Raw genomic sequence first — 14,130 nt, 5'->3', positions numbered from 1 at the left:
TGCCATCAGGACCCGGCAATTTGATCTCTTTAAGGCGGCTCTGCACTTCTTCCTGGGTTAGACTGGTGACATTTAATGGAGAGTTTACTTTATCACTCTGCATTTCACTTGACATTTCATTTTCCTGAGTGAATACAATGACGAAAAAAATTATTTAACAGATGTGCTTTCACCTCATCACCCTCTACAACTTTTCCTTCATTACTGTTAAAAGGGCCAATGTTTTCCATTTTAATCTTTTTGCTATTTATATAGTTGAAGAACAGTTTAGAGTTAGTTTTACTCTGCTTGGCAAAAGGCTCTTTGTTACCATTAGAGATGAGCGAGCACACTCGGTAAGGTCAGTTAATTGAGCGAGCATCGCTCTTCTCGAGTAACTGCCTTCCTGTCCGAGCGTGCTCGGGGGGCAGCGGGGCGGAGAGAGAGATCTCTCTCGCTCTCCCCTACGCTCTCTCCCACCGCCCCCCGCTCCCCCCCCCCCCTCCCGAGCACGGTCGGGCGAGAAGGCAGTTACTCAAGAAGAGCGATACTCGCTCGAGTAACTGACCTTACCGAGCGTGCTCGCTCATCTCTAGTTACCATCTTTGCTGTTTTTTAGTGCTTCTTCACTCCCTTTTTGTTTTAGTAGTTTAAATGCTTACTTTTGGTTGTTTATTGTCCATTATGCATCTTTATTGGGCCACATTGGTTTAGTCCTAGACGATAACGTTAAGGGCATCTCTGGGCCTTTTGAACTTTGCCTTCCTAAATTTTAGTATTTTTGTAGCTGCCTATTGAAAGACAAGTGGAAACTTATTATATTATGATCACTATTTCCCAACCTGCACCCCTGTAACTCTGTCAGGTCTGCTGGCTAATATTAAGGGGGTTATCCAGTCAGCGCCTGCTGGGATACACCAGGTTCGGAGCGGAAGCACTGCTCCGACCCCTGTATAGTGGCTGACAGTTGTAATTGTAGACACAGCTCCCATTGATTTTAATGAGAGTTGTGCTTGCAATTCCAGGTGCTGGCTGCTACACAGGGGTCAAAGCAGTGGCCGCTGCTTGCATAATACATAACCCCTTTGAATTCAAAATGGCCGTCCATTTTGTAGTAGCATGACTTACCCTGTTTTGCGTTGCTCTGACTAACTACTGTAAGTGGTCAGACAATCTGGTTGCTGCTGATATGTAACTCTCATACAGGCACTTTTAACCTCAATTACCGAAGCGTTTTGAACACCATGGCAATCGAGGTACAACGCTCCCATTAATTTCAATGGAACCCCCCAGACCTCCGCTCAAATGCTGCAATTTTCTAGCTCCGTCTGCTCCAATTTGGTGCGTTTTCACGTTTTTAACACACCTCATCACCCATCAGAATGATGGGGTGCATTAAAAAGCATTGTCTAACTGCGTTAGAAAACACAGATCAAAATTGCGGCGTTGTGGCGACGCAGTGTGTGAGAGTTGCAGAGAAAGAAGACAACCGCACCACACACGCTGCCTACACAGATTTCATCGGAGTCTTACCGTACCTCGGTATGCCACCAGTTTCATATGGTGACACTGATGGGGTTTTTGTAGTTGCCGATCACCCAGAGTGTAGTATGGAGTTGCAGGCACTATATGTGCCTCCGCACAGCCTCCTGCCGATGGCTAAATTGTGTAGATGGGACCTAGAATATATTCCAAAATATCCAAGTTCAATAAACTCTCACTGCACGTGAAAAGCACTGAAGTTAGTACCCTGTTTCTCTGAAAATAAGACATAGCATGATTTTCCTGAATTTTTGAGGATGAAAAATGCTTTTTCAGGCTTTTTGAGGATGCTTGAAATATAAGCCCTACTCCAAAATTAAGCCCTGCTAACAGTTAATTTTAAAAAGTCAATTTAAATAGTGTCCAGGCAGCTATACATGTAAAAAAAGTTAAACCTTTTTGAACAAAAATTAATATAAGACACTGTCTTATTTTTGAGGAAACACGGTATACTAGACTTTGTTCTCGCTATAAATAATGATAATCTCCATCGAGAATAAAACTCTATAATTTTCCCCAAATTATTAGACGTCATAAAACTTTCCGATAAATTAAGTTAAAGATTTCAAGTATAAACGTTTTTGAGTTCATTGTATGCTGCATTTAACATTGATGTGTTTCCAATGAGTCGGCAGTAAGCTCGGACTTAAGCTTGTCCTCCGCATGCAAGTTCTGGTGGTTCTTGAGATGACCATGATCAGAGAAGGTCTCTCCACAGTCACTGCAAACAAATAGGATTTCCCTTGTGTGAATTTTTTGATGTATGATAAGGTAGGATTTGCGCGTGTACTTCTTACCGCACTCATTACATGCAAACGGTCTCTCTCCTGTGTGGATTCGTTTGTGTAGCACAAGCTGCAGCTTGCGGGTGAATCCTTTCCCACATTCAATACACACAAAAGGCTTATCTACTAGGTGAGTTTTTTGATGACTGGCAAATGTCAGACGGTTACTGAGGCTTTTTCCACATTGGTTACAGATATAGATTGTGTTTTCGGTATGAAGTTTATGGTGAGCTACAAGGTTTGAGTTACTACTGAAGCTCTTTCCACACTTCGTACATGTGTACGGCTTTTCTCCAGTGTGAATTCTCTGATGGATGACAAAGTGTGACCTGTCACTGAAACATTTCCCACATTCTGGGCAGGAGTAGGGCTTGTGTCCGGTATGGATCCTTTTGTGTAATACAAGATGTGAGCTCTGGATAAAGTTCTTCCCACACTCTATGCATGCGTATGGCCTCTCCCCAGTATGGATCCTTTGGTGAGTAGCTAAAGTAGAACTTCGAGTGAAGCTTTTCCCACAGTCTGTACATGCGTATGGTTTCTCTCCTGTGTGAGTTCTCTGGTGTGTTGCAAGAGTTGAACTATGAGTGAAACATTTCCCACAGTCCAGGCACACATATTGTCTATGTCCTGACCAAGTTATGCACTTCATTCTACGGCCTGGGTTATTAGCATTGCATTTATACTTTGCGGAAAGAACATCATCAACTAAGTATTTATCAATGTCTATATTTGTGCTGCTTCGTAGAGACGTCCCATAGCTTTCTCCTGGTGAGGACATCTTAGTAGTATCCATCCCATCCTGGCTGTGTCTTTCTAATTCATCTAAAACAGAGTTTCCCCATTCATGACTTTGAAAAGTTGTATCAAGCAAATTCTTCTTTCCACAATCAGACTGTGAAGTGTGCTCCTCCATAGCGCAGGATGACTTGAAATGTCCATGGAATATCAGGTCTGTATCAAAGTTGTTTGACCTAACAAAGACATGGATGGTTGAAAAATGAGGTTAACCAATATTTAACAAAATATATTAGTTTTAACCACTTTCACAGAATGAAGTACATAATCTTCCATATCAGCTTTCAGACTATTACAACATATGTTCTGCATAGCCATACGTAGAGAGAGCTATAAACATGCCTGCTCGGCCATTGCTAAAGATGAATATACAGGGGGTGGACAAAAATATGGAAACACTGTATGAAATGCATGGGATTTTAATCATTAGCACTGAGCTGCCCTTTTGACCCCTGCTTGGCTGAGAGCTTTCCCACCAAATTTGTGTTTACTTCACCTCTTGCCCTACTCTGGGTGGCTTTGGAAGCCAGCTAGTAACAGCAGCTGAATGGCTCAAACCCATGACCAACGGAACTTTGTTGCTCGGACAGTTGTGAACATCTGCTTGGCAGCATCTGTGTCATATTACCTCCACTTAAAACCAGTGTCTTATTGAAATATGATTTATAATCCCATGTAACTTAAGGCATTCATTTTGTACAGTGTTTCCATATTTTTGTCCACCCCCAGTAATGCAGCCAAACATGAGTCTTCTCCCATGGGAATAAATAATTGGGTGGAGAAATCCAACATATGTTATCAAGGGAGAGTCAGAAGTAACCTGTGTAAGTACATATAAGATTGTCATCAGCAGGTTTGGCCAGCTCTTATCTTATGTATACCTGTATGAAAAGTTTTAATAGCTTAAGTAAGTAATGATTACTGGGAGGATACGGGTATGTACTGGTGAGGTATGAAGCCCTATTATGATCACATATAAAAAATGGTATTAAATCCAGATTTCTTGCAAAACTTTTTCTTAAAGAAACGTTCCTTCTAAGAAAGAATACGGCATTGCACAAGGCTATGCACCTCAAACAATACTGCGGTAAGTAGGCTGCTGTATGCCTCCATTTATAGTGTGCATCACACCTTATTGTCCCTCCTGTATCTTTAAGAACTGCATTTGCTAAATCCAAGGCTTGGCTGTAAAGGGGCGTAATTCACAGTGTGCAATGATATGCGTACTTGTAGCGTGCCGCCAATCACCATGCACTATCCTGGTGTGTATGCGTGCATAAGACGCTAAGATAAAACATGCTACTATTTGTTTTTCACGTGTTTTGCATAATTCGTGTGAGTGGCAGCACTGGAGCGCATGGGAAATTGGTATAGTGTATTGCGTACGCGAAACCTACACAGGTAATACGCTGCGACAATACGCTCATGTTAGCCTGGCCTAAGGGACTTCATTACTTCTAACCACTGTAGTAGTGCAGTGTACAGAATAGCCTGCAGAGGGCGATAGACAGGCATTCTGATACCTACAAAGAGAGACAACACTTGTGGGTGTGGCAGGAGGTGGGATAAAAGGTTCAGTTTCTACCACACTCAGGGGGAAGTTGGCTGCTAGCCAGAGTTAGAGGCTGTAGGAGCAGCCATCAGGACTGGGAGCTTGAGGTCTGTGAGGGCCAGTCTGACAGAGTAGGACGCCCTCTAGACGCCCCAGGTGGGGTAAGTGACGGAGACCCTGTGGGTTGTGAACCCTGGGCGCCCTTGTGTGTCGTACAAGTTTGCTGTGCTGTGAAATAAATGCTGGCAGGCACCATATTTAAAGAAATCCAAGTTTCTGGAGTGTTTCTACATGTGTGGTGCCCATTCCCACTGGAGAGGTTGGCGATCCAAGAGGCGAGTGACTCCAACCTGCCACACCACCTGAATAAAAACAACATGTATACATTTCACGGCAAACCATGTTTGTGGTTTACGCCGCTTTTATTGACTAAAATTAAATACACAGCAAAGGGGAGCCCAACCTCATTACAGAATTACATCCCAGAATCCTGGAAACGCTTGCCCCTGCCTCCAACGTCTTAAAGGGGTTGTGCATGTTAGGTCTGATTGTAAGAGCGTCCCTGTTGTGCTTGTGCTGGGTGATGCACAAAAGTGCAGAGGATGCACAGTGTAGAGGGGTGCACCTGGGAAATGTAGTTTTCAGTAAGGGAGCAGGTAGTCGTGGTCTGAAGTGCTGGGCTGCTTCTTCTGCCATTCAAAGAGTGAAAGGGTTCCCAACCATGAGCATGCTAGGAGATGGGTGAAAACACCTTTAATGCGCATATTCAATATATGAATAGATATGTGCCTTTTCCAAAAACATGAAGCTGATACAACCTCTTAGTGACAGCCAAAATGCTTTTTTGCTGACCTCACTAATGGTCTTAAAACCTGCACATATGTCTTTTTAGGGCGGTGGCTTAGCCAAATACTGACAGCCAGGCTACTGCTCTAACAGCCAGTAGTGTAGAAACTTCAGATCCTGGTAGTTTAGCCCCTTACATGCCACAATCAATAGCAACTGCAGAATGTAAGCAGATGACAGTGAGAGAGGGCTCTGTCACGCAACAGGACCACGCAACAGGACCTCACAGTGCAATTGAAATCTACTAATCGGTTCCCATGGCAGCCAAAAGCCTGAAAAGGCCCCTGGGTCTGCCATGTAACGCAGCCTATTAGATCCTGCCTCCGATAGAGTCTAATAGGCTGTTGCCATAGGCATTGTAGAATGCACTACATAAGTAATACAGTGTACTATCCTAGAGATTGAACGATCACATCTTCAGGTCCTCTGGAAGGACTAAAAAATAGTGTGCTTCCTTTATCTCAATTCACCACCCAGCTTGCGCCCTCCATTCTGCTAAGAAAATCAGACTAAGTGCCCCCGCCTCCAAGACTTCTCCAGAGCAGCACCTGTCCTCTGGAACGCACTACCAAAAAATATCCAGGCAATCACTGACGCACTAAACTTCAGGCGTGCTCTAAAAACACACCTCTTCAGGGAGGCATACCATATCCCCTAAACCAAACCCCTCTGTACTCCGCCTGATAACATGCTCCCTGTCCTACTGATTGCAATCCCTGCTAGCCGTAATCAGCAGCTGCAGTTATACTGATTTAGCCACTATACGGCCTGACCATTGTCTGTGTGTATAGCATCCCACACTTGCCATACCGTGAATATCTTCTGTACTATCCATAGTATGTAAGCTCGTTGGAGCAGGACCCTCACCCCTACTGTTTCCATCAACTGATTACTTTATGTAACCGTGGTCTTCTTTTTAGTTCCCGTCTTGTAAGCGCTGCGGAATATGTTGGCGCTATATAAATAAAGATTATTATTATTAGTGTCAAAATAGATGAATAGAGTTTAATCTGTATATATAAAAATGAATGTGTGTTTGTCTGTTTGTCCTTTATGCATTACTGCACCATTCATCCGATTGCCATGCTGAGGTATACAGCTGAGGTAACATGAAAGCTGCTGTGCTGTGATTGGTTGTTATATATTATACAGCTGAGGTAACATGAAAGCTGCTGTGCTGTGATTGGTTGTTATATATTATACTGCTGAGGTAACATGAAAGCTGCGCTGTGATTGGTTGTTATATATTATACTGCTGAGGTAACATGAAAGCTGCGCTGTGATTGGTTGTTATATATTATACCGCTGAGGTAACATGAAAGCTGCGCTGTGATTGGTTGTTATCTATATATATATAAATGAATGTCATTCTGTCTGTCCTTTATGCGCTACTACACCATTCATCCGATCGCCATGAAACTTTGGGAAGTTGCTGAGTACACTCCTGGGAAGATTACTGGCATAGTATGTCTATCCTACGATAGGTGGCGTGCGTGTGAGCATCGTTGACAGTTCTGCCCCCCAGACGTAGATTGACCAATCGATTTCCATCTCAAGCACGAAAGAAAAAGGCATTACGAGCTTCAGAAACAGACGAGCAATGGGATGCGTGTTCAACTACAAAATGATGCATCCGCCGAACGTTTCGCAAAACAGTTGCTGGATACTGAGAATGGGAAGATGGCAATCGACAGATCTGCACAATGTATCACATTGCCAACAAACTTTGATAAGATGACATCGACCAAAGACGAATTGATTCAAAAGGTTTTCCCAAATATCACACGAAATTACACCAATCATCAGTGGCTCAGGGCACTGCTATATTACATGAATTACACCAATCATCAGTGGCTCAGCGCACTGCTATATTACATGAATTACACCAATCATCAGTGGCTCAGGGCACTGCTATATTACATGAATTACCACAATCATCAGTGGCTCAGTGCACTGCTATATTACATGAATTACCACAATCATCAGAAGCTCAGGGCACTGCTATATTACATGAATTACCACAATCATCGGTGGCTCAGCGCACATGCTATATTACATGAATTACACAAATCATCAGTGGCTCAGTGCAGGTGCTATATTACATGAATTACCACAATCATCAGGAGCTCAGTGCACTGCTATATTACATGAATTACACAAATCATCAGTGGCTCAGGGCACTGCTATATTACATGAATTACACCAATCATCAGTGGCTCAGTGCACTGCTATATTACATGAATTACCACAATCATCAGTGGCTCAGGGCACTGCTATATTACATGAATTACACCAATCATCAGTGGCTCAGTGCACTGCTATATTACATGAATTACACAAATCATCAGTGGCTCAGGGCACTGCTATATTACATGAATTACCACAATCATCAGGAGCTCAGTGCACTGCTATATTACATGAATTTCACCAATCATCAGTGGCTCAGGGCAGGTGCTATATTACATGAATTACCACAATCATCAGTGGCTCAGTGCACTGCTATATTACATGAATTACCACAATCATCAGTGGCTCAGTGCACTGCTATATTACATGAATTACACCAATCATCAGTGGCTCAGTGCACTGCTATATTACATGAATTACCACAATCATCGGTGGCTCAGTGCACTGCTATATTACATGAATTACACCAATCATCAGTGGCTCAGTGCATGTGCTATATTACATGAATTACCACAATCATCAGTGGCTCAGTGCATGTGCTATATTACATGAATTACCACAATCATCAGTGGCTCAGGGCATGTGCTATATTACATGAATTACAACAATCAGTGGCTCAGTGCACTGTTATATTAAATGAATTACACCAATCATCAGTGGCTCAGGGCATGTGCTATATTACATGAATTACACAAATCATCAGTGGCTCAGGGTACTGCTATATTACATGAATTACACCAATCATCAGTGGCTCAGTGCACTGCTATATTACATGAATTACCACAATCATCAGTGGCTCAGGGCATGTGCTATATTACATGAATTACACAAATCATCAGTGGCTCAGCGCACTGCTATATTACATGAATTACACCAATCATCAGTGGCTCAGTGCACTGCTATATTACATGAATTACACCAATCATCAGTGGCTCAGTGCACTGCTATATTACATGAATTACCACAATCATCAGTGGCTCAGTGCACTGCTATATTACATGAATTACCACAATCATCAGTGGCTCAGTGCACTGCTATATTACATGAATTACACCAATCATCAGTGGCTCAGTGCACTGCTATATTACATGAATTACAACAATCATCAGTGGCTCAGTGCACTGCTATATTACATGAATTACAACAATCATCAGTGGCTCAGTGCACTGCTATATTACATGAATTACCACAATCATCAGTGGCTCAGTGCATGTGCTATATTACATGAATTACACCAATCATCAGTGGCTCAGTGCACTGCTATATTACATGAATTACACCAATCATCAGTGGCTCAGGGCATGTGCTATATTACATGAATTACCACAATCATCGGTGGCTCAGTGCACTGCTATATTACATGAATTACACCAATCATCAGTGGCTCAGTGCATGTGCTATATTACATGAATTACCACAATCATCAGTGGCTCAGTGCATGTGCTATATTACATGAATTACCACAATCATCAGTGGCTCAGTGCACATGCTATATTACATGAATTACACCAATCAGTGGCTCAGTGCACTGTTATATTAAATGAATTACACCAATCATCAGTGGCTCAGGGCATGTGCTATATTACATGAATTACCACAATCATCAGTGGCTCAGTGCACTGCTATATTACATGAATTACCACAATCATCGGTGGCTCAGTGCATTACTATAATACATGAATTACACCAATCATCAATGGCTCAGCGCACATGCTATATTACCAGCTACCGACAACTATGTCAATGCCATCAATTTCAGCATTCAAAACGGAATATCAGGCGAAGCGACAACGGAATTCTTGAATTCACTCGATTTTCCAGGTATGCCACATTTTAGCATTGAACATGGGCGTGCCTATCATTCTTCTCCGAAACATCAATCCACCACGACTGCAACGGTACAAGACTTTCGGTGAAAAAGATGATGAACAATGTAATCGAAGCTGAAATTCTAGGGGGAAGATGCCCTGTTGTCACGGATTCCAATGATCCCAACAGATATGCCATTTGAATTCAAACGTTTACAGTTTCCGGGGCGACTCGCTTTTGCAATAACCATCAACAGAGCACAAGGACAATCGCTGCAAGTGTGTGGGCTTGATTTGGAGAATCCGTGCTTCTCACCTGGACAACTGTATGTGGCCAGTTTACGCCTCGGAAAACTTTCGGATTTATTCGTGTATGCACTAGACGCAAAAACAAAAAATATCGTGGATCCACAAGCACTCGAATAACTAAATAGAATTAGAACGACACTTCGAAATGTTTTCCATATGAAAATGAATAAGTTTCAATAAAAATGACACAATGTAAATTCAATGTTATCAGAACGAGTTTCCTTGAATTTCCTTTCTTCGGAGATCGCAGCAATGCGCGACGGGTAAGCTAGTTTTAAATAAATGCACGTTTTTCTCCACAAAAACTCTATTAGAAGTGATAAAATACGAAAAGCAGCACATAATAGGCATTACCACCTAAAAAAGGTTTTAATATTTCTCTCATGCATTATTGGTAAGTGCTATAAAAGTTATTTTAAAAAGTAATGGCAGAATCGCTCATTTTCTTTTGTTCGCCTCCCAAAAAAATGTGATAAAAAGCGATCCAAAAGCCATATGTACCCCAAAATAGTACCAATAAAAACTGCAACTTTTATTGCCAGCGTTTTCAATGCGTTTGCAATTAGTGATGAGGTGCGTTAAAAATCACGGTAACGCAGTAAAATAGAGCAGACAGCGTTGTAAATTTGTGGCGTAAAAAAAGCCGCACCGAACGCTCGTCTGAGAAACCGCATTTAAATCAATGGAGGCATTTTACAGCGTTTAGGGCAGAGAAAAATGGCCCGTGCGACAGTGGCCTAAGGGGTTAATATTCAATGACTGATTTGATAGCCCTGACCTGGATAGTGACATCTGAGAAAAACGTAACAGTCTTAGGCCTCCAGTACACGAGCGGAAATTCCGCGGTAGGATTCCGATTCCCCCGCAGAATTTCCGTCCGTACACGCCTGCATAGGATTGCATTACAATACGCAATCCTATGCAGATGGCCGCGGTTTGTCTGCGCGTAATCACACGCAGGAAACAAACCGCGGCATGCTCTATTTCGAGCCCCGCAAAGAAATGTCACTCCCCGGCCGCTAGCTCCGGTCTGTGCATGCGCCGGCTGCCCAGCAGCCGGCACATGAAAGAGCCAAAGCTACGGGAGCAGGTGAGTGCCGTGCTGCTCTCTGCAGGCGGTCGGGTTAGGTCCCGCTGCGAGAATTCTCGCAGCCGGATCCGACTCGGCCGTATGCTTTACTACTGGGGAGGTGGACTCTCTCCACGTATCACCGTGATACTGTACTGTACATGGCATGAGCCCAGATTTATCTCTATAGGTGCTATGAGTAGCCAAGTGCAATGCACATTGATGCAAAGCTGGTTCTGGCAGTAAGGAGCGCCAGAAGACGCGGGCGGACTGAACTGGGAGCTTCTATCTTGGGTAAGCTTTATTAATTGCTCTTAAGCATGTAACACCCATCTAATGTGTGATAATGCCATTCCGTCACAGCGAGCCAAAATACAGAAGGAAATGTAGGGATTTTTTTTCCCTCTTTTATATTTTCATTACTGTTATTTTAGGGACTTTTTATGTTTGCCTAATTTCTACTTCATTGCCTGCCAAGCTAACCACAGTTATGTAATACATGTACGAGACACAAACCTAGAATCAACACCAACCAAGGTAACAGGGAATGCCAGTAATAAGGGTGCTTTCACACTTGCATTGGGGATTCCGCTTCCCTGTTCCGTTTGGGGAGCAGGAAAGAGAAACTCCTGAGGACAAACACTTAGGTCTGGACCCCATTGACTATAATAGGGTCCGCCCAGCTGCCCAATTTTGGAACGTAAGAATAAGCGCTGCATGCAGCACTGTTTCCTTTCGGTATTTGTAGCTGGATCTACTGCGGAACCTCCGACCGGAGGTTCGAACACAGATGTGAAAGCACCCTAATACCAACTAAAGAGTAGATAAAGATAACTATGTACCGCTATATATATGTGGGCTGCACATACATCAACTTTGTAGTTCCTGGACCTGCAAATACAAACTGTGCGAGATACTGTATGGGAATCTGGGGGGATTCTTACAGGAAGTCTGTCAGCCACATTTAGCACATGAAGCTAAGACCAATATCTGATGTGCCAGCTACAGATACAAGTCACTCCTTTTTTTTTCATTCTCTGTGCATCAATTTCTGAAATATCCCACTTATTGCGCTTCCTACATGGTATATGAATCAGTATTTAACGTACACAACAAATATACGTTACATGCGTTTTTGTTGTGTACTATGTATTATGCACGTGAAATATAAGCAGTGACAATACGCCCCTTACAAGTAAGCCCTGAGGGGATCTGCCTACAAGTATAGAGGGGTAAGAGAGCCCGGATGCAAGTAGAACCATCCTTCAGACGGTGTGATACTGATTTACATACCACAATGGAAGCATGAAACCTATTGAAACTATTAGGCATTTTAATAGCTGAGGACATCAGTTCATGTTTTTTTGCGCATGTAATTGCGCACGCAGAAAGTGCAGTAAAACACGCTGATGCACGTGCAAATACACAAGGCCCATTGCGTGAAAATGTGCGCAAATACACTTACACTCGTGTGAGTCCAGCCTTAGGCGAGCGTGATATCAAACCAAGAATCACAGCCCGATGTCGCTGTGATCAAGTGCGTTTATCCACGGTTGCAAGGTGTTTTTACCTTGCAGCATCGCTGTGCAGGAAAACATCGCTCATGTGTATGACTCCATGCAAAAGAACGGAATTCATATTCGCGCACGTCTCTTTGCGCGCGATATTCACACTCGTGGGAATGTAGCCTTAGACAGTTCCATAAATCTGCTGCTGGGTGCGAAACCAGCCGCATTGTCCACCCGCACTCCAAAAACATATTGATGGGTTTACGATGAATTAACATCTGCGCTCGGGGTTACGCTTTTCTGCTGTGTTCGGGGCGCAGGAAAGAGGAATCCCCACGGTCAAACGGTTCTACCTCTAGAGGGAACTGAACAGCACTGAACGGACCCCCTTGTCTATAATGGGGTCCGTACGGTTTCTGCTCAGTTTTGGATGGAAGAAAAAGTTCTGCATGCAGCGCTATTTCTTCCGGTATTTGCGGATCTGCGACGGAACCAACGCAGATGTGAAAATGGCCTTACTTGGCTTCCTATAAAATGATCGCACATATGTGTCTTAGGTATCAGATTGTGACCCCGTTAGAAATTGATGTGTGATAACGACCTGCGTACAGCGCGGCAGAACGTGTTGGTGCGGCAGGAAAAACATAAATCCACTAAATAAATAATGACTACTTCTGCGTCGTATCTGCAGGATTTCATATAGTTCTAGAACGGATCTGGCGTAACGCGCGCAGAATGACACCTATATTATTGAGCATCGCTTGACTCCGGCTGTGAATAAGATGTGTCGTATCTGCATCACATCAGTCTTTTCCTACCTGCGGCAGATGGCCCCCTTTGTGATAGCAGCCTCTGACGGGAGCGACAGAATGGAGCCCCGGGGTGTGCAGGTCCTTGTAGTTACCATTCAATCCACCGCTTTTCATTCAGCGGCAATTAAACTACAACATCCAGCATGCTGCAGGCGAGGAGGAGCCGCGGTGACAGATTAGTCCAGGTTAACTCTTCACGGTTCACTAAGTGACTAAGAGCTCACGTGGGCGAATGTGTCCTACGTGTAATGAGCGTAAAATATTCAGTACACTGCAAACACATTTACATGCATATTTGCTGCATATGTTAAATCTTCGTAGCCTATATTGGTGCCTATTACACGCACAATACGCACTAAAATTAGACATGCTGCGGTTTTTTATGCGCTTAATACATGCATTAGGAAGAGCGCAGGGGTGAGTGCCCATTCGTAAGCAATAGGCTTTTAGGATCGCGCATTAAGTGGGTGAAAAATGCGCCCCTGTGAGTGACCCTGAGAACAAATTGTGATTACTTGTCATGAATAGATTGAAAACAATGAAGTATACCGTGTTTCCCCAAAAATAAGACACGGTCTTATATTAATTTTTGTTCAAAAAGTTTTAACTTTTTTACATGTATAGCTGCCCGGATACTATTTAAATTGACTTTTTTTAATTAACTGTTAGCAGGGCTTAATTTTGGAGTAGGGCTTATATTTCACACGTCCTCAAAAAGCCTGAAAATCATTTTGCATCCTCAAAAATTCTGAAAAATCATGCTATGTCTTATTTCCTGGGAAACAGGGTACATAGGGCCGGGTTCACATTGGCGCTGGTGCCTTCGTTCGAAGGTTCCGTCGCAGATCTCGCACAAAATACCGGAAGAGATAGCATTGCATACAGCGTTTTCTCTTCCGGGAGAATACAGTGCAGCTGAGCGCAAACTGGACAAA

At 43.2% G+C, this 14,130-nt stretch overlaps 1 protein-coding gene across 1 annotated transcript; it reads right to left on the bottom strand.

The window, feature by feature from the left end:
* Nucleotides 1-1,972: 1,972 nt before the first annotated feature.
* LOC136579731 (zinc finger protein 585A-like) lies at nucleotides 1,973-13,305 on the bottom strand. The gene is made up of 2 exons (XM_066579794.1): nucleotides 13,202-13,305; nucleotides 1,973-3,280 (listed from the first exon to the last, which is right to left on the bottom strand). Exons 1-2 carry the CDS (start codon nucleotides 13,288-13,290, stop codon nucleotides 2,125-2,127), a joined length of 1,245 nt encoding a protein of 414 aa, XP_066435891.1. The 5' UTR covers nucleotides 13,291-13,305; the 3' UTR covers nucleotides 1,973-2,124.
* Between the last annotated feature and the right edge of the window lie 825 nt (nucleotides 13,306-14,130).

This window comes from Eleutherodactylus coqui, chromosome 10, assembly GCF_035609145.1.
Source record: "Eleutherodactylus coqui strain aEleCoq1 chromosome 10, aEleCoq1.hap1, whole genome shotgun sequence".
Classification (NCBI taxonomy): Eukaryota; Metazoa; Chordata; class Amphibia; order Anura; family Eleutherodactylidae; genus Eleutherodactylus; species Eleutherodactylus coqui.
This window is presented reverse-complemented; position numbering and strand designations above follow the sequence as displayed.